Source organism: Carassius carassius, chromosome 29 (assembly GCF_963082965.1).
Source record: "Carassius carassius chromosome 29, fCarCar2.1, whole genome shotgun sequence".
Lineage (NCBI taxonomy): Eukaryota > Metazoa > Chordata > Actinopteri > Cypriniformes > Cyprinidae > Carassius > Carassius carassius.
Window position 1 is genome coordinate 30305553 of NC_081783.1, and position 27325 is coordinate 30332877.

The 27325-nt window shown below is 41.0% G+C and overlaps 2 protein-coding genes across 2 annotated transcripts in view; one reads left to right on the plus strand and one right to left on the minus strand.

Annotated features, from left to right (window-relative positions):
- Nucleotides 1-25514, plus strand: rps6kal (ribosomal protein S6 kinase a, like). Its single transcript, XM_059516582.1, has 22 exons — nt 1-236; nt 3428-3484; nt 4426-4542; nt 5813-5894; nt 5978-6058; nt 6655-6734; nt 7684-7790; nt 7998-8035; nt 8335-8477; nt 9630-9700; nt 9898-9986; nt 10072-10136; nt 15780-15882; nt 15977-16101; nt 16181-16303; nt 16677-16766; nt 16846-17004; nt 23459-23620; nt 23705-23781; nt 24053-24170; nt 24341-24481; nt 25023-25514. Exons 1-22 carry the CDS (start codon nt 171-173, stop codon nt 25149-25151), a joined length of 2223 nt encoding a protein of 740 aa, XP_059372565.1. The 5' UTR covers nt 1-170; the 3' UTR covers nt 25152-25514.
- Nucleotides 1-27325, minus strand: part of sybl1 (synaptobrevin-like 1) — a 129009-nt gene that overhangs the window by 82296 nt on the left and 19388 nt on the right. The gene's annotated exons all lie outside the window — the stretch shown is intronic.

Here is a 27325-nt window from a genome sequence, read left to right on the forward strand (position 1 = left end):
GCTGGCGTCTTCAGCGGGCGCGCGCAGAGACAGCCATATTTGAGCAGATCGGGATCGCAGCGCAGTGGCCCGCGCGTTGTATATCGCTCGCGTCAATTGGATCACACGCGCGTTTAACGGACACACACGACGCGGAGATGCCTCGCGGAACACGCGTCTAGGTCGACCGCATGACGTCCTTCGGCCCCGCGCTGGAGTCCTCGCGCGAAATGGAGGTGCAGAGCGTCAGCAGCGAGGTATGTCGCACATATAACCGCGTCCACCGGCCGTGGAGGATCCTCGGTGCCGTTAACCGCGGCTTCGTGTGTGTTTTCGGTGATGCGAGCGGCGCGGGTGCGCGCACGCAGTGTGGAGACTCGCGTGACGACAGCGTTAGCATTAGCCGTTAGCATCTGATAATGATGCTGCTGGTCAATCCTTCACGACACTTAAGCAAACGGTGCTCAGTCAGTGACGTCATGTGTCTTAGGTGTGTAAATACGAGTATGATGATGATGATGATGATGATGATTAGCCTGCGCTTGTTGATCGGATTCTCTTATGAGTCATGACTAAAGCGCGCGCACGCGAATGTCAGTGTAAATTAAGGTTAGCTGTAGCTTTATAACATCACAGAGTCTCCTCTCTTTCATTTATATCTGATTTATATCTGCTAGGATCAATCTGAGCTCGCAGTCAGACAGAAGATGTCAGATACAGCCTTATCTGCTGTTTATCTGTCTGTAGATCTCACTAACATTAACACACAAGATTCAGAGATTCAAAACACTGTATCTATCAACCAGAGATAGAAATGTGTCTTAGGTAAAAGACTCGCATATAAACAACAGAAGAAAGCACACACAACAACCAAACCACAATTAATCCACAAAACACCTCTAAAATTAAATAAAAACAAACTGAAGATAGGAGATCCTGTTAAACTGCTTGTTCTTATTCAGAATAGAAGTTCAGCTGTTGTTCATGTACGGATCAGCTTCTGTCTTCTGTCCTGAGAACACGAGAGAACATAGAGAGATATCACTGATGCACGCTTCAGAGCAATACAATAACACCACCACTGTTGAAAAAAGAGCATGATGTTTAAATGAAGGTCTATAAACCACATATGAATAATTACGTTGCTTAAACAATTAGAAAGAAACTGTATAGTTTAATGCAAAGGACCAAAAAACCAATCACAAAGAGTACTTTTCATTTAACTCGGAGCAGATGAGGTGAACAGAGTCGCTGTGAGACACTTTACTTCTTCAGAGGTATTCAGGTTTAAAGACAAGCAGAAGCCTCTGTCAGCAGATTGAGTTTGAGATCTGCAAAACAAACATGTCTTCAAACGTACACGATTCAGATTCAATCATGCAATGTAATGATGTCCTTCGCCTGACACTAACTCCTGAGCAGATCTGATACTGACACACACACTGATCTGGGGACAGGAGCATAAACTTCACCTCTGTGTTAGGACAGGGTCTCAAACTAGCCTGACCAGCTAGCATTAGAAACTAGCATGACCAACTAAATACTTAAAATACATAAAAAATAAAGAAACATAACAAGGGCCTAATTTTAAAGAGAAAATGCAATGACAGACTTGTAAGACTAGGGCTGGACAATACTGCCAAAATTTATTTCGCAATATATTTCTTAATTTTGATCAATACAATATAATTCTTATATCAATATGAACAATATTTTTTTTTAAAAACCACTAAGAAGCAGATGTCCATACCAACAAACTTCTGAAAAATTAACTTGCCAAGTCCATGAAACCTCCTCTTATAAAACTGTAATATTTTAGAAATAAAAACAGTACAAATAAATTAAAGTTCACCTTTAATTTGTATTCAGCCTTCATACAACACTGTAAAATATAAAAAACCAGCATCCGCAGAGTTTGAGTTTTCTCAACTTTGTTAGCATGTTTAAACCAAAAACAAGTCATCCGATCACGCTGACACATCCGAAGCGTCACGTCTCTGAGATGACACTCAATCCTGATATACACAGACTAACAGTATCTCAGAAGATCTGTCTCGGTCCAGTCTGAAGTGAGTGTTTGGGGGAAAACTTCTGAAGTGTAACATTAGATCCGTGCATTACTGTAACTCTTACTATATCAGCCGTCTGTCTTGTTAATGTTAATCAAACAATAAAAGAAAAGAGGGAATCACTCTGCTCTTGATTGAACTGCTTTTGTAGTTTTAATAATCGGTTTATTTAGGGATGAATAGACTAAAGAGATTTTTACATTTTATTTAGCCTATTTGATTTTTCTTGAATGCTTTTGTTTAGATGCAAGATAAAAAAGTGAATTATCTACAGGTGCTGGTCATATAATTAAAAATCATCAAAAAGTTTATTTCATGAATTCCATTCAAAAAGTGAAACTTGTATATTATATTCATTCAATAAACACAAACTGATATTTCAAATGTTTTTTTTTTTATTTTTTTTATTTTGATGTTTATAACTGACAACTAAGGAAAATCCCAAATTCAGTATCTCAGAAAATTAGAATATTGTGAAAAGGTTCAATATTGAAGACACCTGGTGCCACGCTCTAATCAGCTAATTAACTCAAAACACCTTTAAATGGTCTCTCAGTTTAGTTCTGTAGGCTACACAATCATGGGGAAGAACCTTATAATTCCAAGGGGACGAGTTGTCCAAAAGACGGCCATTGACACATTACACAACGAGGGCAAGACATAAAAGGTCATTGCAAAAGAGGCTGGCGTTCACAGCGCTCTGTGTCCAAGCACATTAAGAGAGGTGAAGGGAAGAAACAAGTGTACAACCAATAGGGATAACCGCACCCTGGAGAAGATTGTGAAACAAAACCCATTCAAAAATGTGGGGGAGATTCACAAAGAGTGGACTGCAGCTGGAGTCAGTGCTTCAAGAACCACTACACACAGACGTATGCAAGACATGGGTTTCAGCTGTCGCACTCCTTGTGTCAAGACACTCTTGAACAACAGACAGCGTCAGAAGCGTCTAAAGACACAAAGGACTGGACTTCTGCTGAGTGGACCACAGTTATGTTCTCCGATGAAAGTATATTCTGCATTTCCTTTGGAAATCAGGGTCCCAGAGTCTGGAGGAAGAGAGGAGAGGCACACAATCCACGTTGCTTGAGGTCCAGTGTAAAGTTTCCACAGTCAGTGATGATTTGGGGTGCCATGTCATCTGCTGGTGTTGGTCCACTGTGTTTTCTGAGGTCAGAGGTCAACACAGCCGTATACCAGGAAGTTTTAGAGCACTTCATGCTTCCTGCTGCTGACCAACTTTATAGAATACATTAATTGGGAAACGTTAATTAACAAAAATATTTAAATATGGGGCTATTTGTTACTAAGAGCTAATGCTGTGTGGTGCTGCTGTACTGTGAGAAGCCTGATGTGCTGTGTGTGTTTGTGTGTTTCAGGTGAATGGGCATCAGATGATGGATGAGCCGATGGAGGAGGACTCCTACACACACTGTGTGAGTATCTGTCTTTCTCTCGCTCTCAATCGCTCCATCATTCCACTCACTGGAGATCAGGGTTTAAACATAGGGCTTTTATACACCCGTCGTCATCATGAATGTTTATTATTGGCAGGTGTTTGAAAGTGTTGGCAGGATATTCATGTGTACAAAACAGTTAAGTGCAAGAGGATGGATAGAGATCTCAATTCAGTACTCGTGCACTACTGAAATCTCCTCTCAGACATTGCACACATACGCAGTTCTGTCACATCTCACAAAATGATGTTATTATTTGTGCATTCAGTCTTAAAGTGACAGCAGCTTAATAAACTTGGTTATGTCTGTGTCTTTGAGGTCCTTCCAACAACAAAAGACAGTCACTCACTGCACTTAAATAACTTTTGTTTAACAATGATTAAACTATATTTAATTTATTCAGTGAAAACTAACAGCCTGAGCTATATATTAGAATGTAATGCTGAGAGTTAAAAGCATAACAGAAGTTATTTATGTATAGAAGATAATCAAGGAAAAGACTAATTTAAATTATTTAAAATAAATATTTTTGCTGGAGTAATGGTATGCATTTTATTTACTATTAAGTTGAATTGTGAAATATATACAGAGGCACCAAAGTGTTTGGAAACGTAAGCAACAGTTAATAATGTGTTTGCATTATTTAACCAAATATTAGGACTGCATGTAAATTGGTGAAGAAATCTGCATTGGCCATTACAAACCCACATCCACTTACCACAAGCTTTGATTGAATTGTTGTTGAATAATACTGAATGAAGTTAATAGTAACTCATACAACCATTTTATTTCTGATGAAAATAACCACAAACTGGTGTCACGCAGTTGAAATGAAATCCTGGAGGTAATCTCGATTAGTTTGTGTTTTGAACGCTGTCCTCCAGACTCTTGTCAGGATATGTGTGTGTGTGTGTGTGCAGGACGAGGGCTCTTATCAGGAGATCCCCATCACTCATCATGTGAAGGAGGGCTGTGAGAAGGCCGAGCCCAGCCAGTTTGAGCTGCTCAAGGTTTTGGGACAAGGCTCGTTTGGGAAGGTCTGTGATTCTTTCACTTCACACGTGGTAATAGTCGGCTGCGCCGGAGCACAAACTGATCCTTTTTGGTATAACAGGGAGAACAAAGCGTCTGTCTTTGAGTGATTTATTTGTAAATGCAGTGGCTGCAGCAGTTCTTACTGTGACTCCAAAATGACTGAAAAACATATAAACATAGCAACATAATAATGGCAGTAAATCTTAGACATTTACAGTATAGAAATTAAAGTGCTATTTTCAGCTCCAGGTTTGATTTCTTCAAGTTTCAAATCACTTTTTGTCAACCTCAGATGTCAGGTTTTAAACATTATGTCTTATTTTCAAAAAGCAGAAATAAGTTGTCAAAACGGGTCTCATTTTTGTTGTTTATAAGAATACAGTCATACACTGAGGTTCGTGTCTTAACCGTGCTTTACCTGAGGAGAGCTGTTTCCTCTGAAATGTTTTTATTTTCTGTTTTCTGAATAATTAGTTTACTTGTGTTCAGTTTAGCGAGACCCCGCTGTCCAGGCATAATTACCAGTCATGTCATAAAGCTGTCTTTGGTGTTAAGTGTTTTCTTTGTCTTAATACTTTATCTGTGCATTAAGCAGCTAGCAGTATTACTATAAATGAGTCGAGCAGCATTAGAAGCCTAACCTTGTGGCTGTAATGAGAGCAAGCGAACGCTCCTGGTGTCTGTGGATCAGATTCTGGCCCATTTCTGCTAGCATTGCTTCATCAGAGCGTTAGCTGCAAGCCCTCTCCGGCGGACAGCTGCTGTTCCTGTCATTCACACAGACATTCACACTCCGGTTATGTCTGACCGCTCGCTGTTTCTCCTCTGAGTCCTGTTCTGTTCTTTCTAGCTGTATTCTTCACTAGGGTTGGGTATCGAGATCCGGTTCAATCTCTCAAATTTCCATGCACCGTGTATTGGATGAGACATGTGGATTTCGATTCCGCTTAACAATTCCAGCATTCGCTTTTAATCCATTTAAGCACAGGAAGGGAGATAAGTTGTGTGCTGTTTTGCGTGGCATGCAGATCAGAAGCGTGAGAACAGCGAGGTGTAGGTTCCCAGACTGTGTCCCATTCTCCAACCGCTCTGTGCATTAATGTTCCACTGCAGAAAAGGTTGTTCTGAGCCCGAATTGACTTCTCTTTCACATTTACTAACCGATATGCACAAAAACAAAACAAAAATTGTGAAACCTGACAGGTTTGTTTAGCGTCTGTCCCTGTTGCAAGCATACAGGTTTTGTTTTCATGTGATGTGTCCTGTCTTCAGGTGTTTTTGGTACGGAAGTTGATGGGTCCCGATGCCGGTCAGCTTTATGCAATGAAGGTGCTCAAGAAGGCATCTTTAAAAGGTCAGTGAGTGTCTGCATCCGTCAACACACGTCTGAGATGATATACTCGTGTTTATTCCTCGTTTGTGTGTGTGGTGTTGCAGTGAGGGACAGAGTTCGCACCAAGATGGAGAGGGATATTCTGGTGGAGGTCAATCATCCGTTCATTGTGAAGTTGCACTATGGTAAGACTCCTGGAGAAACTTCTGAGTGACCGGTGTGGGGCTGTTTGACAAGATGAGGGCGGTCTGTGACCTGTAGGTGGTGCTGTCACCAAACTCGGCAGGTTTCTTCAGATCATAATGCCAATAAAGTATACCAGACTTAATCTTGGTTTGGTCAGCCCTGTGTGCACTTTCCAGACCACTTGCTTTGCACAGAAGTTTTCAACATGACTTGATCCCAGTGACTCTAGTGTAAATGTGGCTCTTATGAATTCAGAAAGCAGTACTGTTATGACTGTGTGTGTGTGTGTGTGTGTGTGTGTGTGTGTGTGTGTCTGAGTGTGTGTGTCTGAGTGAGTGTGTGTGTGTGTGTGTGGATGTTTCTGTCTAACAGAAAATGCTGATATTATGAAGTGTTTTCTTTTGAAACCATAAAATATACTTAAATATGTGAAAAATTTCCATTATATTCAATGAATATAGACTTAAAGGGACCGTTTAAAAGTAATTTTGTTCCTTTGCTTGCTTTATTTATTTATTTTTCATGATACGAGTGACATTTCCACAGAATTCCCCATAATTCCCCTGCTCTGATATGGTTTTTTCCCCACTTACAGCCTTTCAGACAGAAGGGAAACTCTATTTAATTCTGGATTTTCTCAGGGGTGGGGATGTATTTACTCGTTTATCCAAAGAGGTAAGCATCTCTTGTTCAAAAGTTACATGCGCAAATCACCCAGAAATTCATCTGGAGTGGAATTTAATGTCCATTTGCATGCTTTTTAATGCAGGACACAGATTTATTTTTTAATTGAAAATAAACCTCTGTTATTAATCTGTAATGATATCACCTTTTGAAAAAGGTTGTGTTGGGATCCACAGCTGAGAACTGATTCAGTGATTGTTAGCAGGTCTTTAGTCTGTGTACATTGCCAGCTGTTTGTGTTCTCTATTAATTGGTTCCTCTCTTTATTTATTTATTTGTACATATGTACTGTACTTCCTGTTTTGAAAATGTTGATTTATGTGCACAGTTGTCACAGTTTAATTTAATTTAATTACTCAACATCAGAGATTGAGACTACATATTCAAAAACATCTAAATATATATATATTATATATTTGTGTATCTTTATGTACATCTTATGAACTGCTCAGTGGAGGAGATTAAATATTTACAATAAAATCTTAAATATTTTCTAAAAAAGCTCTTTTGATATATACATATCGGTTTTATTCTTAGACATTTTTATTAAGGCAAAAAGAGACTATCACAGTTGTTTCCTCCGTTCCTGAACGTCCAACATGTAAACGAATGTACATGTGAATCATATGTGTTCCTATCAACAGAACTTTCAGATTCTGAGATCAGTCTGATTCAGAACTGGTGCATGTAAACACCTAATAATGTGAAGGCTGTGTATAAACTCATGTGCACGGTTTTCAAATGCAGGTTTCAGTTGCATTAGCCAGTGAATGTGTTGAATAAAAAAGAAATGTGTTTTGTTTATTTGTATTTAGTGTGCATTAATTGTTACCCCCACCCTGTTGCAAATTAATATTAACTTGGCTCGTTTCTATCTCTGTCATTATGTTGTTGTTGTGTGATCTTTGATGCGAGAGTAAATCTGTCCAGTTCTTACTAGGTTATGTTTACAGAGGAGGATGTGAAATTCTACCTTGCAGAGCTGGCCCTTGCATTGGATCATCTACACAACCTAGGCATTGTTTACAGAGACCTGAAGCCTGAAAAGTAAAGTACCCCTTCACCTCTCCGCTTCTCTCTCTCTGTCTCTGTCTCCGTCTCTGGCTTTCACCCGCCCTCTCCTTTGATCTTTTATTAAATAAGAACGGATTTATCCAATGTTCAAGATTGTAATCGAGAGGTTTTGTTTGTTGACTCTTGTTTAGTTCATGTATTTTTGTATCTGTATTGGAGAAATGTGGTCTTAATTTTCAGCATTTTGCTTGATGAAGCTGGACATATCAAGTTAACAGGTACGCACCGTTGTCCCCTTGTTACACATCACTTCCTGCCTGTTGAACTAGTGCATGTTGATATCAGGCAGTTCTGTAATGTTTGATTCTCTATAATGATTGAGTCGTGTGTGGTGTGTGTGTGTCATGATGGGGTTGTTTGTCAAGCTCTGCTGCTGGAGGGCCGTCGGCTCCTGCTTGTAGTTTTCATGTAATCCTGAATAAACTCTGCTGGACAGTGTCTCCGGGAGCAGAGTTGGACACCCCTGGTGTAGCTTGGTGATGCAGATGTGACAGATGTGCTGCTGTGCCTTTTCCAGACTTTGGGCTCAGTAAAGAATCGGTAGATCAGGACAAAAAAGCGTACTCGTTCTGTGGCACTGTGGAGTATATGGCCCCTGAGGTGGTCAACAGAAGAGGTCACACGCAGAGCGCTGACTGGTGGTCTCTCGGCGTCTTAATGGTAGGACCTTATTGATTAATCTCCATCTAATCCTTCTCTATCTAATGAGCATGACTGGAAAATGTAAAGCTATATATGCAACACTGTTCTCTGTAGACAAGGAACAAGGTGCACATGGATAGCATGTAGCCTGTCAGCACGTATAACTACAGATCGACCGATAATCGGTTTAACCGATACTTTTCCCGATATTTTAGCCACTGTACATAGAAATAAGAGTAGTTTATTGTTTGCACGGAGAGAAGGAACTTACAGTATCGACAGCATTATAACTAAATACATGTTCAGTACTGTTTTATCATTGTAAACAATAAATATTGGTTATTGGCCAAAATCTTCATATCAGTACATCCCTACTTCAGGTATATGGGCGTGTAACGTGTGTGTTGTCTCAGTCGTATGGACCTGTTCTCTCACCTGAGGTCTCCGGATGCCTGATCTCCTGAAGAGTGAATATGGCATAATTGATATGCAGCAAACAAATTGCCAGGAAATTTCTGGTGTTTGGTAATGCATGCAGGGAACTGAAGGAGTGCTGTTGGTAGACATGTAAACGCACTTCTTAAATTCACTGCTTCACCTGGATAATTTCTATGCGTATTACAGTTATATGCCATTCAGTTCATGATAGTTCTTAGTTATTTTCTGCTGAAATTTGATCGGCTGTTGAATTGCATATATATATTTTTTTTTCCATTCCATATTTAGGCTAAACTTAAACCAATGATTAGGTGTAATTGTTTTGTCATTTGGCTCGCTCAGTCATGGTCTGGTCTTGCTGTTACTGAATTGAAGAGACCGTTCACTCATAAATGACAGTTCTGTCATGATTTAATCACCCTCATGACGTTCCCAACCTGCATGAAGACTTCTGTTTAACACTAAAGAAAATATTGTGAAGAAAGTTGCTGTGAATTCTTTTGACCTTCACTATATGGACCGAAGAAGCACAGAGATGTTTGAAGTGTCTTTAGTGTGACACATGATTTCTGTTGTACTGAGTGAATTGACTGAAAGAGAACATTTGCCTTGAAGTCACACACTGGATTCCCATTGTGCTTTGATAACTTACCCAAGTAAATGTCTGGTTGATTTGCTTTCTTTGACAGTCATTTATTTATTTATGTTTAATATGTTTGTCTTTTCCCCTAGTTTGAAATGCTGACCGGCACATTACCGTTCCAAGGAAAAGACAGGAACGAGACTATGAACATGATTCTTAAGTAAGTGTGCTGTTACCACAAACCAGTCTACATGATGCTTGATTGGTCGAATCTTTTGTCAAGGCTGCCAGATAGACATTAATTGGCAAACTGAGGAACAGACAACAAGCAGAGTTCATGTGTTTAGTGATCACAATGACTGTGCACATAAAAGGCTGGCAATGTTGTGACTTCTCCTGTTTGTTCCTGCACCTCAGAGCAAAGCTGGGAATGCCACAGTTTCTAAGTCTGGAAGCACAAAGTCTTTTACGAATGCTCTTCAAAAGAAATCCATCAAACCGTTTAGGTAAGCCCCCTGATGTGTGAATGAAAGCACAAGGCCAGGGCTTGTTGAACTGTAATGGATCAGACTGTGTTGTACTCTGTTCCAGGAGCCGGTCCTGACGGGGTGGAGGAGATCAAACGACACGCGTTCTTCTCCACCATCGACTGGAACGTGAGTGTATCCTTCATAATCTTGAATTAAAATTAGGGATGCACGATATATCAGCCACCATATCGATTTTTCTGTTATCGAACTGATAAGAGAATTCAGCCGATATCTTGGAGCCAATAAATAATGCATTATTTCCTGCAGAGACACTTCGGATGCACACAGTTCACCATTTGACATGTGCCAGTATTCGGTAATGTGATATATCACGGTAATTAATATGCACAATAGTGTTATCGTGGGCACCTCTTAATATGTGAATAATTATATATTACTAATTATTCAGAATTAGTAATGCATTTTAAGAATACTATTCCCATCAACTGGTCAAAATGCTCAACACTGCTACTGTATGCTGCTTGAAAGGCATGTGCTCTCTGAAGTAAACAAGCACATGAGAAGCACATGGAGGAACACGTGAGGGACACACTGAATGAAAGCACAGTCCCTTTCTGACAGCAGGTGGCGCTAAACTGCAGGAAAAAAGCAGCCTTTACTCTGTAAACCCCATAAATAAAGCAGCTGTCTACTTTCTAAAATTTATTTAAAATACATATTGGTGTGGCGCAAGTCCAAAAATACTACTGACCTTATTGTGTATCAGTCACTCCTATCTTCCTTCTCTGCTAATGTCTCCACTGCTAAAATGACATACTACCATAACAAAATTAACAATTCGTCTAACTCTCGCATGCTTTTTCTTCACTTCTTTGTCCTCCTCCTCCTGCTTCATCTTTAATAGCTGACGACTTTTCAATGTTTTTCATTAATAAAATTAAACACATTAGTGCACAATTTTCCACACCACAATCAGTCAAGCTCATATCACCAGCAAACATACACTCATTTACATCCTTCTCTTCACTCTCTGAGGCAGAAGTCTCAAAACTCATCCTTTCTAATCACCCTACAACTTGCCCGCTTGATCCTATTCCATCTCATCTCCTTCAAGCCATTTCTCCTGCAGTTGTACCTGCACTCACTCACATCATCAACACATCCCTCCACACTGGTGTTTTTCCCTCATCATTTAGACAGGCACGTATAACTCCACTACTGAAGAAACCCACCCTCAACCCATCTCTTTTAGAGAACTACAGACCAGTTTCCCTTCTTCCTTTCATTGCAAAAACACTTGAACGAGCTGTGTTCAACCAAGTCTCTACATTTCTCACAAACAACAACCTCCTTGACCGCAACCAATCTGGCTTCAGAAGTGGACATTCAACTGAGACGGCCTTGCTCTCAGTTGTTGAAGCTCTAAGACTGGCAAGAGCAGAATCCAAATCTTCAGTACTTATCCTGCTTGATCTGTCCGCTGCTTTTGACACGGTTAACCACCAGATCCTCCTATCAACCCTACTGGCAAAAGGCATCTCAGAAACCACATTTCAATGGTTTGAGTCTTACCTATCAGATAGGTCCTTCAAAGTATCTTGGAGAGGTGAGGTGTCCAAGTCACAACATCTAGCTACTGGGGTGCCTCAGGGCTCAGTTCTTGGACCACTTCTCTTCTCTGTCTACATGGCATCATTAGGTTCTGTCATTCAGAAACATGGCTTTTCATACCACTGCTATGCTGATGACACTCAACTCTACCTCTCATTCCATCCTGATGATCCCACGGTAGCTATTCGCATCTCAGCTTGTCTAACAGACATTTCTTCCTGGATGATGGACCATCACCTTCAACTCAACCTTGCCAAGACAGAACTGCTTGTGATTCCAGCAAACCCATCGTTTCATCACAATTTCACCATCAAGTTAGGCACATCAACCATAACTCCTTCAAAAACAGCTAGAAGCCTTGCAGTTATGATTGATGATCAGCTGACTTTCTCAGACCACATTGCTAAAACTGTCCGATCCTGCAGATTTGCTTTATTCAACATCAAGAAGATCAAGCCCTTTCTTTTGGAACATGCTGCACAACTCCTTGTTCAAGCTCTTGTTCTGTCCTTCCAGCCAATTCTATCAAACCTTTACAATTAATTCAGAACGTGGCAGCAAGATTAATTTTTAATGAGCCAAAAAGAATACACGTAACACCTCTGTTTATCAATTTGCACTGGCTTCCAATAGCTGCTCGCATAAAATTCAAGGCATTGATGTTTGCCTACAAAACTACCACTGGCTCTGCACCCATTTACCTAAATTTGTTACTTCAGACTTATGTGCCCTCCTGTCGCTTGATTGTGCCATCCCAAAGAAGCACAAAGTCACTTTTACAGACTTTTAAATTAAATGTTCCCTCCTGGTGGAATGACCTCCCCAACTCAATCCGAGCAGCTGAGTCCTTAGCCATCTTCAAGAATCGGCTTAAAGGAACACTCCACCGTTTTTTGAAATGGGGCTTATTCACATTATTTCCTACATTTAGATAGGTGGGCAAATGCATTTTTGTGTCAGTGCATGCATTGTTTTAGGTTGACTGGGTCGGCGTTAGCTTAGCTTAGCACAATGAATGGAATCCTTTGTTGCCAGCTAGCATGGCCTGAGTAAAAGTGATCAAAAAAAATTAAAAAACCCACCTAATTACTTCTTGTGGCCTGCGTATTCACAATAAATAAAGAAAAATAAAAGTCGTTTTTTCGCCTCAGCACATTCGCGTTCGGTGTGAAGCACTCATTACACAAACAGCTGATCAAAAAATAAAACCATCGCGCGAATTATTCGCGCGTCAAAATCGCGTCCAGTGTGAAAGGACCTTTACATGTGCACTTTGTTCTTCCTGTGTTTTCAAAGTAGTCCTCTGGTGCAAAATGTTCTTCGCAAACACGATACTGCTTTATTTTGTTGAGAGGCGTTGAACTACAGATCTCCAGAGCTGCTAGCCATTTATTTCTCAGTTCCACATTAGGTGGAATTCTGTGAAACATTACATTCGTGTATGTCCTTTGCTTGTTCTCACAACCTTTTGCTATGCAGGTAATAACCATGTTTGCTGTAACTTCTCAAAATAAATCATCCAAAAGCGAAGACACTCGGTGCAGGTCACGCCGGTATGTTCTTCTTCTTCTGTTTTTTTTGACGCGTTGCACGCCGGTATGTTGACGAAATTCGTGGGATTTCATGTGTTGCGTGATATCTCTGTGCCGAAGTAGCAGTGCTTCGCCTAAGCAGCAGTGCTTCGCCTGTGCTTCCCCATAATATAGTCCCAAGTCAATATCTGCCTAGGAAATCGCCTAGTGTTAATCTGGATCGCTATTTGTACTCGTTGTGAATACGCAGGCCACAAGAAGTAATTAGGTGGGTTTTTTTAAATTATTTTGATCACTTTTACTCAGGCCATGCTAGCTGGCAACAAAGGATTCCATTCATAGTGCTAAGCTAAGCTAACGCCGACCCAGTCAACCTAAAACAATGCATGCACTGACACAAAAATGCATTTGCCCACCTATCTAAATGTAGGAAATAATGTGAATAAGCCCTATTTCAAAAAACGGTGGAGTGTTCCTTTAAAACACATCTCTTCCATCTTTATTTGACCCTCTAACTTTAACACTCACTATTCTAATTCTATTCTTAAAAAAAATCTAACTACCTTTCTAATCTTTTTATATTCTATTTTCTTTTCATTTATTATGCTATTGTATGTGTGTGTGTGTGTGTGTGTGTGTGTGTGTGTGTGTGTGTGTGCGTGTGAAAAGCTCTCTAACACTAGCTTGCTCTATTCTTTTTTTTTTATTCTATCGGTTTTCTTTTTTTCTTTTTTATTATTTTTTTTTTATATCATATTATTTAAGATCCCATGCTAGGTGTACTGTGTTAACCTAACTGAGACTTGTTATAGCACTTATATATCATTGCTCTGTTTGTTGTTTTTGATTGCTTCCACTGTCCTCATCTGTAAGTCGCTTTGGATAAAAGCGTCTGCTAAATGAATAAATGTAAATGTAAAAGCATGAGCAATTAACCCTAACAGGAAAATTTTATACCGGCATATCCCTATTCACCATGATGGTTTTTAATTACTTGAAATATCATTGGAAACACTTTGAAAAGGAAAATACTGTGAACTGCAACATGTGCAGGGCAAGTCTGTCATAGTATAATGAGATTATTAGCTACTGTAAAATAATATAACAGATTCTTTGTTCGCCCGTGTTTTAGCGTGTTAAGGAGAACACTATTATAATAAAATGTAATCAATTCTTTTAGTTTGATTTCCGTATTTCAGCGCTTTGTTGCGGGAAGAGCCAAGAGCACATCCACAACAGAAGTTACACACACTGGTTAGCACATCACTTAGTTCGAGTTCACATGTGCATTTGGTCTTATTGTACACACAGAAGTTGTAAAATTATATTTATGTTGTACAAATATCTGAATATTTGATGCGTTTCCCTGTGTTAAATAAGATGGCAGCACTTCAGTTTATCGGTTTTCATTCAGCTCTTCAGCTTCAGCACACGCAGCTTGAACAGCATTGCACAACATTAATAACTGGCAATTAATAATTGGCAATATCATAAACATAATATTATAAAGAGAATATTACCGTATTAAAAAAGTTGTGAATTTGTTTGTTTGCCGTGTTTCAGCGTGCTCAGAGCGTGTCCACGACACATCTGACTATTCGAGTTGTAGCCCGGGTGTATTGCAATATTGGAAATGGGCTACTTCTGTTTTAAACCGTGAAGGAGAGCCAGTGGATATCATACAAGCACCGTGCAAACTTTGTGCAAGTCAAACCTATGCCTGTGAACGTCTTTCACCATGATAGTGAAAGTAAAAACTGAGGGCGCTTTCGGCATCTGACGACGCACACATTAACAGCGCGTATTCAGAGACGACGAGAGATGAATCTCCTAACATGTTGTATATCTAACGGTTTTAATTTATTTCTTTAATGTTTCTCTTGTGGCCCGTACATAGTGAAAACAATAAGAAATGTATTACGTGTTGTTTTTGGAAATCGGTGCATAAAATAAAGCTGCTCTTTTGTTTCATTGATTAAGTTTTACTTTAGTGTAAATTTAATTTAGGCTATAGCCCTATAATCCATTGTAGGCTATAATAGACTTGTTTTAAAACATTTTCAGTGAGAACTAGCCTAAGCTAATAGCCTAATGTTGTATTTTCGTCACAGCGTGTCAGTTATGTGGTGATGTGCTATGAAATTGTTGCGAAGCAAATTAATTTTAATACTAATTTAATAATAAAAGTAATCTAATAATAATAGCCAGAAATTAACAGGCCTACATTAATTGGAAATGCCAAATACTCTTAATAATGACAATATTTAATGATTGTCCTCTTTCAACACACTCCATCGTCTTATCGTCAGCATTTATAGGCTGCTTTGTTTGATTTGTTTAAGTGTTTAATGCCTTTTAATGGTGAGACTTTTTTGGTAATCAGGCTCTTAAAAATTATGTACAACTGTGGATTTGGATTTATCGGCCAACATATCGGTTATCGGCTTTCATATTTAAGGAATTATCGGTTATCGATATTGGCCAAAATGTTCATGTTGGTGCATCCCTAATTATAATGTAACTTGGTTTTCTGTTCAGTTGATGTGGCTGCTACACTCAGAAATCCATGGCTTCTTAATGCCGTTTCTGGTTGAATTCAGCCTTTATCTGTTTGTGTGTGTCAGTTTGTGTTTTATAGGAGTAGCATGTTTGTTTGTGATTGTAGAAACTGTACCGAAGAGAACTTCAGCCTCCATTCAAACCTGCTGCAGGGAGACCAGACGACACCTTCTGCTTCGACCCAGAATTCACAGCCAAAACTCCCAAAGGTGCGATGGATAGAGCACACGAGAGCGAGCGCTGATGAATGTGTTCAGATGTTCCTGCTTGAGCTGTGAGTGTGTGTGTGTGTGTGTTTGGCAGATTCTCCAGGTATTCCTCCCAGTGCAAACGCTCACCAGCTCTTCAAAGGCTTCAGTTTTGTAGCTCCAGTCTCTCTGGAGGAAAGCAGAAGTGCCCCACTGGTCAACATTCTCCCCATAGTGCAGGTAAATCACTCATCTATCAGTGTGTGTTTCAGTCAGCTGTGTGTGTGTGGTTTATATGTGTGTGTGTGTGCGGTGTCAGATGCACGGGGGCTCGGCTCAGTTTGCAGACGTGTACGAGCTGAAGGAGGACATCGGCGTGGGTTCCTACTCCATTTGTAAGCGCTGCATACACCGTGTCACCTGCATGGAGTTTGCTGTGAAGGTGAGACACTTGTAGAATCAATACCTGTTGTCTAGTTCTGGGACTGAATCTCCTGTCTAGTCATAAAGTCTTGATTTGCTCAGTCACTTTTAGCTTTTAGGAGTTTTTTTACGTTCGTAATATTTTATTTAAACGTGAACTTTGGTTTGAAGAAATCTGTCATGAGAGTGTGCAGTTCAGTTCTTTATTATTAATAGTTGTAGCCGTTGCAGTGTGAATGGCGTCTCCTCTATCACTGCTGGTGTGGATCAGCATCATGTTGAGTGTGGTTACACCTGGCCGTACGTTTAGTAGATGTAAATTATTTATCGTACAGGGCTTACACTCAGTGTTTTTACGTCTGTCTGGTCTACACTGTTCTGATGTCACACAGATCATTGATAAGAGCAAGCGTGACCCGTCGGAGGAGATCGAGATCCTGATGAGATACGGCCAGCATCCCAACATCATCACGCTGAAGGACGTGAGTGATACGGCTCTGGTCTCTGGTCTCCAGCGGTGTGTGCAGCTCACTCAGGTGTGTGTGTGTGTGTGTGAGACAGGTGTACGACGAGGGCCGCTTCGTGTATCTGGTGACGGAGCTGATGAAGGGCGGCGAGCTGCTGGATAAGATCCTCAGGCAGAAGTTCTTCTCGGAGCGAGAGGCCAGCGCTGTGCTCTTCACAATCACCAAAACTGTGGACTACCTGCACTGTCAGGGGGTGAGAGACGCCCACCTCGCTCTGTACTGTACACCCCACACTCAACAGCAGGCACAGCAACATCAACCATCAACCCTCTCTGCTTCTGCTCATTCTACATGCACACAAGCAGAACTGCTAAGGGATATTTTTCTAAAAAAAATTTGATTTTGTCATCACAATCATAGATGTCTGTGAGCCTTCAGGCACTGTAGATTAGTGAAGTAGTTATCACCAGGGTTCTAGATTAACACCCGCCAAATGCGGGTTAAAATTAATTTTGGCGGGTGTTAATTAAAACTTACTAGCCAGTTTGGCCAGTGGTGATCCATGGCATGAGGCTCTGTTCTCGGTCATTTATCCCCCTGGCAGCACTTCCTACATTTCCCATGAACACTGTGCTGTAATGCTACGTGATGACGTTTCATATGCCCATTGGCTGCACGCAGTTTGCAGTTAAACCAGCGCGAAAAAACATGGAAACGAATAGAGCGTCCATCAGAAAACACATGGAAGAAGAACGAATGGAGCCAGAGCAGGGAACATCGACTGAAAGAGGAGGGAGTTAGCTATTAAAGAAAAAAATTAAGATTAAACTAAATGCGGCGGTGGTTGGGACAGATTTCAGGGGGCGAAAAGAGGAACGAGGCAGGGGATGAGGATATTACGGAGCCCCGCACGTCACCTGTAGGAGAAAAAACAATCAATCCGTCCCTTCAGTTTATAAACCGTACTCACGAATTCATAAACTGTTCCCTCGGTTTAACAAACCGTGCCCACGAACTTCCAATCCGTGCGCTCAGATTTTGTAAACCGTACCCTCGGTTTTTTAATCCGTACCCACGAATTCATAACCTGCGCGCACACTTTCGCAATCCGTTCCCATGGATTTGTAAACCGTACTCACAAATTCATGCAGCAAGCTCCTACGTGTTAACATACAGTTTTAATGAATATTATTATGTGGAATGGGTCTACAGCAAAGTGTCTTAAGTGATTCTCTATCAAGTGTAGTACGAGGTGGAATACAAAGATTTAATAAGAAAGATGTGCATCAAAATCTTGTTAAATTTGTGATAATCTTATTGTACAATAAACCTGCCATTGTGACTGACTCTGGAGTAATTATTTTTCCTCTTTTGTAAGTTGTATTGGATAAAAGATTCTTATGCAAAACCTGTATAATAATATATAATAATGATACAAATAAAAGTTATTTTTATAATTTTAATTTGTAGGCTAAATAAATGATTACAAGACAGTAAAAATGTTTGTCATAAAATAATTCATGAATTGCTTTATTTCTAAATAACCTTTGACAGTTTTGGAAATGCTTGTGTACAATTCTTTCTTAACATGAAGACTTATTTTTGTGATTTTATTATACTAAGCTCCACCCACCCCACCTGCCGGAGCTAGATGCATGCTTCACTGTTAATGCTATTATTAAATAATTAGGCCAAAAATAACATTGCACTCAGTTAGAGAGAAAAGGAATGAAAACATAACCGGCATATTATTTGTTCTGTATTGCTTTTTACCCTTATTTTCTTATTTTTAACGTTTATTTTTTTGGCCATAAAACACAGGCGGCTGTGTCTTATCCTATTGGTGATTAATGTAAAATAAACGCTAAAAAGAAGACTATTTTGTGAATGCTGATCGTGGTCTCGTTGGATACTATGAAAAATAATGTTTAATAAACAGAAATGAATCTTCCGGTGGGGGCGGAGCCACAAATGCGTGCCAGTTTACAAATCCGTGGGAACGTATTGCGAAAGCGTGCGCGCAGATTATGAATTCGTGAGTACGGATGGAAAAACCGAGGGTACGGTTTACAAAATCTGAGCGCAAGGACTGGGAACTCGTGGTTGAACAGTTTACAGTTTATGAATTTGTGAGTACGGTTTATAAACTGAGGGAACGGATTGTAAAACCGTCGCCACGGATTGATTGTTTTCTCCTACAGGTGACGTGCGGGGCTCTGTATTACGCACAGAGAAACAAAGAAAAGAAAAGTTAATGCCAAATGGCTGACGGGTCATGAATGGCTTGTGTTTGATCACAAGAATGTCGTAATGCTTTGTCAGGATTGCCGCATGTAAATTATGCCAAAGAAAAAACAAAACAAGCAATTTCGTGCTGGGAACTAAATTTGAGTCAGTGGATACAAGATCCAAGATGGCGCCGCACATGGCTGCTTCAGTGCTTGGCTCTCCAGTGTTTGTACTGTTTTTGTTCGTTTTTCCTGTTTTTTGTCTAACAAACACGATCAGTTTCACCAGGGATGAACTGCTGAACATTCGGCAGAACACACCACATGATATTTTTCCGGATTTCTATTATACAGACGTTTTACTGAACATTGTTATCGGAGGAGCAGCGGCGCTGATCAAGCGCTTCAAGACGCGCAGACGGGGAAAGCGAGCGGGAGCGCTCGTCAGACTCAGGAAGCGCGGTTTTCGAACGCCGTTGCCTAGCATCCATCTCGCAAATCTCCGCTCTCTACCCAACAAAACGGACGAACTGCTTCTGCTCTCTCGGACAAATAAGGATTTCTCTCACTCTGCTGCTCTGTGTTTCACGGAAACCTGGCTGAATGACACCATACCGGACAGCGCGCTCCATCTGCCGGGCTTTCAGCTGTTCAGAGCGGATCGCGACGCAGAATCAACGGGGAAATCGCGCGGCGGCGGGACATGCTTTTACATCAATGAACGTTGGTGTACAGATGTAACTGTGTTAAAGAAGATGTGCTGTCCTGATCTAGAAACGCAGTTTATCAACTGCAAGCCGTTCTATTCGCCGCGGGAGTTTCACTCGTTCATTCTGGTTAGTGTTTACATCCCTCCGCAAGCGCAGGTGAGCTCAGCTTTACAGAAACTCGCTGATCAGATCACAGACACAGAACAACAACACCCGGACTCTGTTTTAATCATTCTTGGGGACTTTAATAAAGCCAATCTCTCCCGTGAACTGCCAAAATACAGACAGCATGTTACCTGTCCCACCAGAGACAGTAATATACTGGATCACTGTTACACCACAATAAAGGATGCATATCACTCTGTTCCACGAGCAGCTTTGGGACGTTCTGATCACTGTCTGGTTCATCTTATACCGACCTACAAGCAGAAACTTAAATCTGCTAAACCTGTAGTAAAGACTGTGAAGAGATGGACCAGCGAAACAGAGCAGGATTTACAATCTTGTTTTGACATCACAGACTGGAGCGTTTTTGAAGCTGCTACCACCGATCTGGACGAACTCACAGAGACTGTAACATCCTATATTAGTTTCTGTGAGGATATATGCATTCCTACCAGGACTTATTTAACATTCAACAATGATAAGCCATGGTTTACAGTAAAACTCAGACACCTTCGTCAGGCCAAAGAGGATGCCTACAGAAATGGGGACAGGGTCTTGTACAATCAGGCCAGGAACACACTGAACAAAGAGATTAGAGCGGCTAAAAAGACCTACGCTAAAAAGTTGGAAGACCAGTTTACTTCCAACGACTCTACTTCAGTTTGGAGAGGACTGAGAGCCATCACAAACTACAAGACACCATCCCCTTGCACTGAGGCTAATCAACGACTTGCTAACGACCTGAATGAGTTTTATTGTAGATTTGAAACCCCCAACACCCATTCTGACCATCTCCCTACACAACCATTAACACCTCCTGCAATCCCCCTCTCCATACCTCCTGCAATTCAAATCTGTGAAGATGATGTGCGCCAGGTCTTCAAGAAAAACAAAAGAAGAAAAGCACCAGGCCCAGATGGCGTTACACCAGCCTGTCTGAAAATCTGTGCTGACCAGCTGGCCCCCATCTTTTCACAGATCTTTAACAGATCTCTGGAGTTGTGTGAAGTGCCTTCCTGCTTCAAACGCTCAACCATAATCCCCATTCCAAAGAAACCCAAGATAACAGGACTTAACGACTACAGACCTGTGGCTCTAACGTCTGTCGTCATGAAGTCGTTTGAAAAACTGGTTCTGGCTTATCTGAAGGACATCACTGGACCCTTACTGGACCCCCTGCAGTTTGCGTACCAAGCAAACAGGTCTGTGGATGATGCAATCAACATGGCATTGCACTTCATCCTGCAACATCTGGACAAAACAGGGACTTATGTGAGGATCCTGTTTGTGGACTTTAGTTCGGCTTTCAACACCATCATCCCAACAACCCTCCAGACCAAACTGACCCAGCTCTCTGTTCCTAGCTCTATCTGTCAGTGGATCACCAGCTTTCTGACAGATAGGCAACAGTTAGTGAGACTGGGGAAATTCATGTCAAACAGCTGCTCCACCAACACTGGTGCCCCTCAGGGATGTGTTCTCTCCCCTCTCCTCTTCTCCCTGTACACCAACGACTGCACCTCTAAAGACCCCTCTGTCAAGCTCCTGAAGTTTGCAGACGACACTACAGTCATCGGCCTCATCCAGGACGGTGACGAGTCTGCTTACAGACAGGAGGTTGAGCAGCTGGCTGTCTGGTGCAGTCTTAACAACCTGGAGCTGAACACGCTCAAAACAGTGGAGATGATCGTGGACTTTAGGAGAAACCCCCCTGCACTCCCCCCACTCACCATCATGAACAGCACTGTGGCTGCAGTGGAGTCATTCAGGTTCCTGGGAACCACCATCTCTCAGGACCTGAAGTGGGACAATCACATTGGCTCCATTGTGAAAAAAGCCCAACAAAGGTTGTACTTCCTTCGCCAGCTGAGGAAGTTTAACCTGCCACAGGAGCTGCTGAAACAGTTCTACTCAGCCGTCATTGAGTCAGTCCTGTGTACTTCAATTACTGTCTGGTTTGGTTCAGCTACAAAATCAGATATCAGAAGACTACAGAGAACTGTTCGGACTGCTGAAAGGATTATTGGTGCTCCCCTGCCCACCCTCCAAGAACTGTACACATCCAGAGTGAGGAAAAGGACTCAGAAAATCACTCTGGATCCCTCACATCCAAGTCACCCCATCTTTGAACTTTTGCCATCTGGCCGGCGCCTCAGAGCCGCAAATACAAGAACAGCAAGGCACAAGAATAGTTTCTTCCCCCAGGCAATCTACCTCATGAACAGTTAAATGTTTCCCACTTAAACTTATGCAAAAATGTGCAATATCCTTATATTTATTTGTTACCCCTCCATCCTAGAACATTCCTGCATCTCACTCAATCCTATTCCATTATCATTTATAGCACAATTGTTTATACACTTATTTATTTGCCAATTTGTAAATCTCCTGTAAATTTTTTTTTTTTTTTTTTTTTTTTGTCTGTGTGTTGTTGTGTGTCTGTTTACTGGAAGCTTATGTCACTAAAACAAATTCCTTGTATGCGCAAGCATACTTGGCAATAAAGCTCTTTCTGATTCTGATTCTGGTGTATATTTTGTTGTAGGCTATGCAGTGTACTTTATATGTGTTTTTCATGCCAACAATGTTAATAAAATGATCAAATGCATTCAGTGGCACTCATAATTTGTTATTTTTACCGAAAAAAAAATGGCTAGTGGAAATTCTGATTGGCTGGTAACTTTAGAAAGTTACCAGCCACATTGGCTGGTGATCAAAAAAGTTAATTTAGAACCCTGGTTATCACATATATATATTCTGAACCAGACAACATGGTCTTCACAGCTAGAGATCATCAAGAGTCAAATGAGTCATTTGAAATCTAGCTATTGTGTGTGTTATCTTGAAGACATGTCCAGTTTGGTGAGGAAGACTGCAGGAAAATGTTCATAATTGTAAGACTTATTAGGACCCTCTAGTGGTCACAGTTATGAATTACTGTAGACCTCATTTACAAGCATAAGTTATTGTAAATATGTCAGTCATAAACTAAAATACTGTTCATTTGTATTATTATTATTATCAGTTCTCATCAAACATGCTTTCTTATTAATGAAGAACCGTAATCCTGTAAAACATGCTGTACGGAAAAAGATCATTCCTTGAACTATATTTTAACATTTAATGGCTTGCTTTTGTTTTGCTAACTGAATTAGCATTTTTAAATGAGACTCCTCCCCACTTTCATTTAATGTGTGAGTGTGAATACATTTATATTTCCTTTACATTTAGTCATTTACAGACACCTTTATCCAAAGCTACTTACAAATGAGAGCAACAGAAACATTGTTTTTTTCCTTTATCTATTTATTTTATAAAGAAAACATGCAGTTATTAAATGAAAAGTGCAAGTCTAAAAGGGACATGTTTTAGAATACGCTAATGGCCTTTTCATATTCAGTGCTCCAATGATTGATAACTCCACAGAAGTCTCTATATGAGATGTTGCATGCTTTAAAATGTTTCAGGAGTCAGTTTTTGATTATATACTGTGAATGTGTGCATTGAAGTGACGTGGTTTGAATGCGGTGTCGTAGTGTGGACCCGGTCTAGTCTGATTGTGAGTGTTAGCAGGTGTGTGTGTGACGATCTGCTGCTCCTGCAGGTGGTGCACAGGGACCTGAAGCCCAGTAACATCCTGTACATGGACGATTCAGGAAACCCCGACTCCATCCGCATCTGTGACTTCGGCTTCGCCAAGCAGCTGCGAGGAGACAACGGGCTGCTGCTGACTCCCTGCTACACGGCTAACTTCGTGGCTCCTGAGGTGAGGATCAGCAGCTGCACACACACACACACACACACACACACAGAGAGACAGCCTCGCTCACGTGTGTGTGATGTGCTGCAGGTGCTGATGAGGCAGGGCTACGACGCCGCCTGTGACATCTGGAGTCTGGGAGTGCTGCTCTACACCATGCTGGCGGGGTCTGTGTGACTCTTCTGTTACTGACACAGTGAAGATGCGTTCAAACACTAAAGGAGATCAGGAATGAGAGCGTGGTTTGATGTGGCACAGAAAGCCAAGCTATTCCAAATCAATAGTTTTTCATCTACATTCCATTTTTGTTCTATAGTGGGGACGCATTTTACTAAAAAAACAAAAACACTGCATGGAAACTGGATCCTGAACTAGCCAGATAAGGTTTTGTATTTGGTTGAATGAGTGTGAATGTGAGTGGTGTGTTTCTCTGTGCAGGTACACACCGTTCGCCAACGGCCCCAACGACACGCCGGAGGAGATTCTGCTGCGCATCGGCAGTGGGAAGTTCTCCCTGAGCGGAGGAAACTGGGACTCGGTGTCCGACTCCTCCAAGGTAGAGCAGTCCTCATGTGTTCATGTCGAGTCACTCAACATCATCCCTGGTTCAGATGTGTGTCTGGTGCGGGAGAGCAGTCAGTGGCTGGCTTGATCTTTGTGGTACATGTATGAATCCTCATTGGTGGCTGATTGATTCAGAGGAGCAGTCATTGCTGTTGTGTGCAGGATCTGCTGTCTCACATGCTGCACGTGGACCCTCACCAGAGATACTCCGCTGAACAGGTGCTCAAGCACTCGTGGATCGCCCTCCGTGACCAGAACCCACACTTCCAGCTCACACGCCACGAGGCGCCTCACCTGGTCAAGGTACAGCACCTGTTTAATCCTGTGCCTTGATTTGAGTTTTTAACAAACTGAGGAATTGTGGTTTTTGGAAATAAATATTACCAAACATATGTATTAGACAATATGCCCGTGATAACAGAACAGAACAGAAATCAGATTTCATAACGCCACTATGCTTATAAATAGTTTATAACACAAAACAGCTCTGCTGTGGTTTTACCCGACTGATGAAAATTGAGCAAAACCAGTCAGTGTTTTGTTTAAAATGTAATCTAATTTTTACTTCCTGTTTATTGAACTACTATTATATAAAATCAGTGCAAGCATTTTTTTCATTATTTCAGAACACATGTGTTTAAGACAAGTTTGTACAATATGTACTTGTAGTTTCTGCATCTTATCTGCAAAGATGTTTAACATCGACATCATGTTAACAACTTCACGTGTGCTGCAATGGCCTAGGATAGAAAAAGTTACTTAAATCATGTTGTAGTCACATTTTCAGGTAGTTAAAGATCTAAAAAGTAGGTTTGAATGTTTTTGAGTGTGGTGTGTCTCGTAGGGAGCGATGGCTGCCACGTACTCGGCTCTGAACCACAAGACGTGTAAGCCGGTTCTGGAGCCGGTGGCCGCCTCTGGTCTGGCCCAGCGCAGGAACATGAAGAAGCTGACCTCTACAGACATGTCCTGAGGAGCTCCGTGTTTCCTCTACACTTCCTGTACTCTTCAGGAGCGCCCCTCTGCTTCTCTCGGGTGGAGGGAACAACACCAGCTCCATCTCTCCATCCCGCTTCACACCCAGGGCTCCTGGAGAAACCTCCAGCTCATACAGATTGTGCCGCAAGCCTGTTTGTAGGACCGTTAAGAACATTTTGTGACAATCAAGCCCTTTTTCCTGTTAATTTCAGGTTTTATCTTGACTATATGCTCTAATATATGCTACAGGAAACACAACCTTCCCCCATGTCTTCCTTCTTTCTTCAGTCGCATATAGTAGTGTTTTGTTTTTGTTTTTTGAGGAAAACATTCCAGGATTTTCTCCATATAGTGGTCTTCAATGGTGGCCAGTGATTTAAGGTCCAAAACACAGCTTCAAAGAGCTCTACACGACCCCAGCCGAGACATATGGGCCTTATCTAGCCAAACGATTGGTCATTCTCTGAAAGAATTCATATTTATACACCGTTTAACCACAAATGCTTGGCTAGCATTAGCTTGGCTAGCATTAGCTGATGTTGGAAAGGTCAAGCATGACGCAGGCCGAAGCACCGACTCAGTGTTTACAAAGAAAACATGCAAAGAAAGTCATGCCCTTTACAAAAGAATTTAAACAATGAGGTCAGATGGTTTTAGAGTTGGATTAGAAGATAAGATGAAGAGTTTTTAAATGAAGTACAAATATGTGAGTGACCTTTCCAACAGGATTATGTGATGTGAAGATGTGCATCGCAGAGCTAGAGCAAGCCCAGCATTTGTGGTTAAAGGTTAAAATTCTGTATATATATATAATCTATATATCTGAAAATGACCATTGTCTAGATAAGGCCCTTATTCCTCGGCTGGGGTCGTGTAGAGCTCTCTGAAGCTGCATTTGTAATCTTCAATCCATTGAGCACCACTGAAGTCCACTATATGGAGAAAAACCCTGCAGTGTTTCCCTCAAAACCTTCATTTCTCTGTGACTGAAGATAGACAGACATGAACATCTTGGATGACATGGGGACGAGTAAATGATCAGGAAATTTGTATTCTGCAAGTTTAGTGTCTGAGAAGCAGAAGAGATGAGAATTGGATGAATACGCATAAAATGCAGCGAATTGTCATCAGTTTTACTGTGCAAAGCTTCTCAACGGTCCTTAAAACAGGCACGATACAGTTATGACCTGCACATTTCTCCATCTGTTAGCCACTTCCTGTCCCGTTAGTGTTGCGATCCACATGGCATTACCTCAGAAGCACTCAGTGTTCGCGTCTCCTCGGCTCGGTGTGTATAGACCCGTTCGTCTTGTGTGTGTGTGTGTGTGTGTGTGGATCCTTGAGCACATTTGCACTGAGGCTCGTCTGCTCCCGTCTCGGACCGCTCTTTGCCTTTTGTTGAATGGGAAGTACATGAGCAAAAGGTGAAGTAAATCTATATTTATAAAGTCGAATGAGGTGGATGAATGTAGATGAGATTGGATCCAGGAAATCGCATCTCTCTGCTCCAGATGGAGGGACAAAATATTCCATAAAACTTTAAAGACATTGTGGAAATTGTATCATATTGTATTTATTTCACTTATTTTTAAAATTTTATTTTTCTTTCAGGTGATGTACATATTGACATTAAAGAACATTATTGACATGGTGCTTTTCTTCTGTGATTTCATTCTGAAGATCGACTGCAAAATCAGCAAACCAGATGAAACCAAAGGCTTAGGAAACATTGCTATATGGCAACGCTGTGTTACAACGGAAAATGGTCTTTTCTATTTAGTTTTAGAAATTGATAGATGTGTTTATAGTCAGCACTCATGCAAACCAAAAATAAGTAGATCCCCATCATTGGACCGTCGCTCTCATCTCATACAAGAGCTAACTCTGCACTCCTCTTATGGACTTTACATAACATATTGCTTTATTTATTTTTTTAAAAAGACATAATTTTGTTCTTTACACACATATCCTACTACACTGCAATAAACACTTCAAATATGGGTAGTAATGATAATAATATAATGAGAAACCCGCTCGGGAGCTGGATCTCGGCAAGTATTTTACTGACCAGTATCCACATCTCTTATTTCTTGATCAGTGACGTGCATCTGAAGTACATTTAATTTCAGTAAACTAGACGGCTAATGATTTAATTGCAAATCCTGTGTA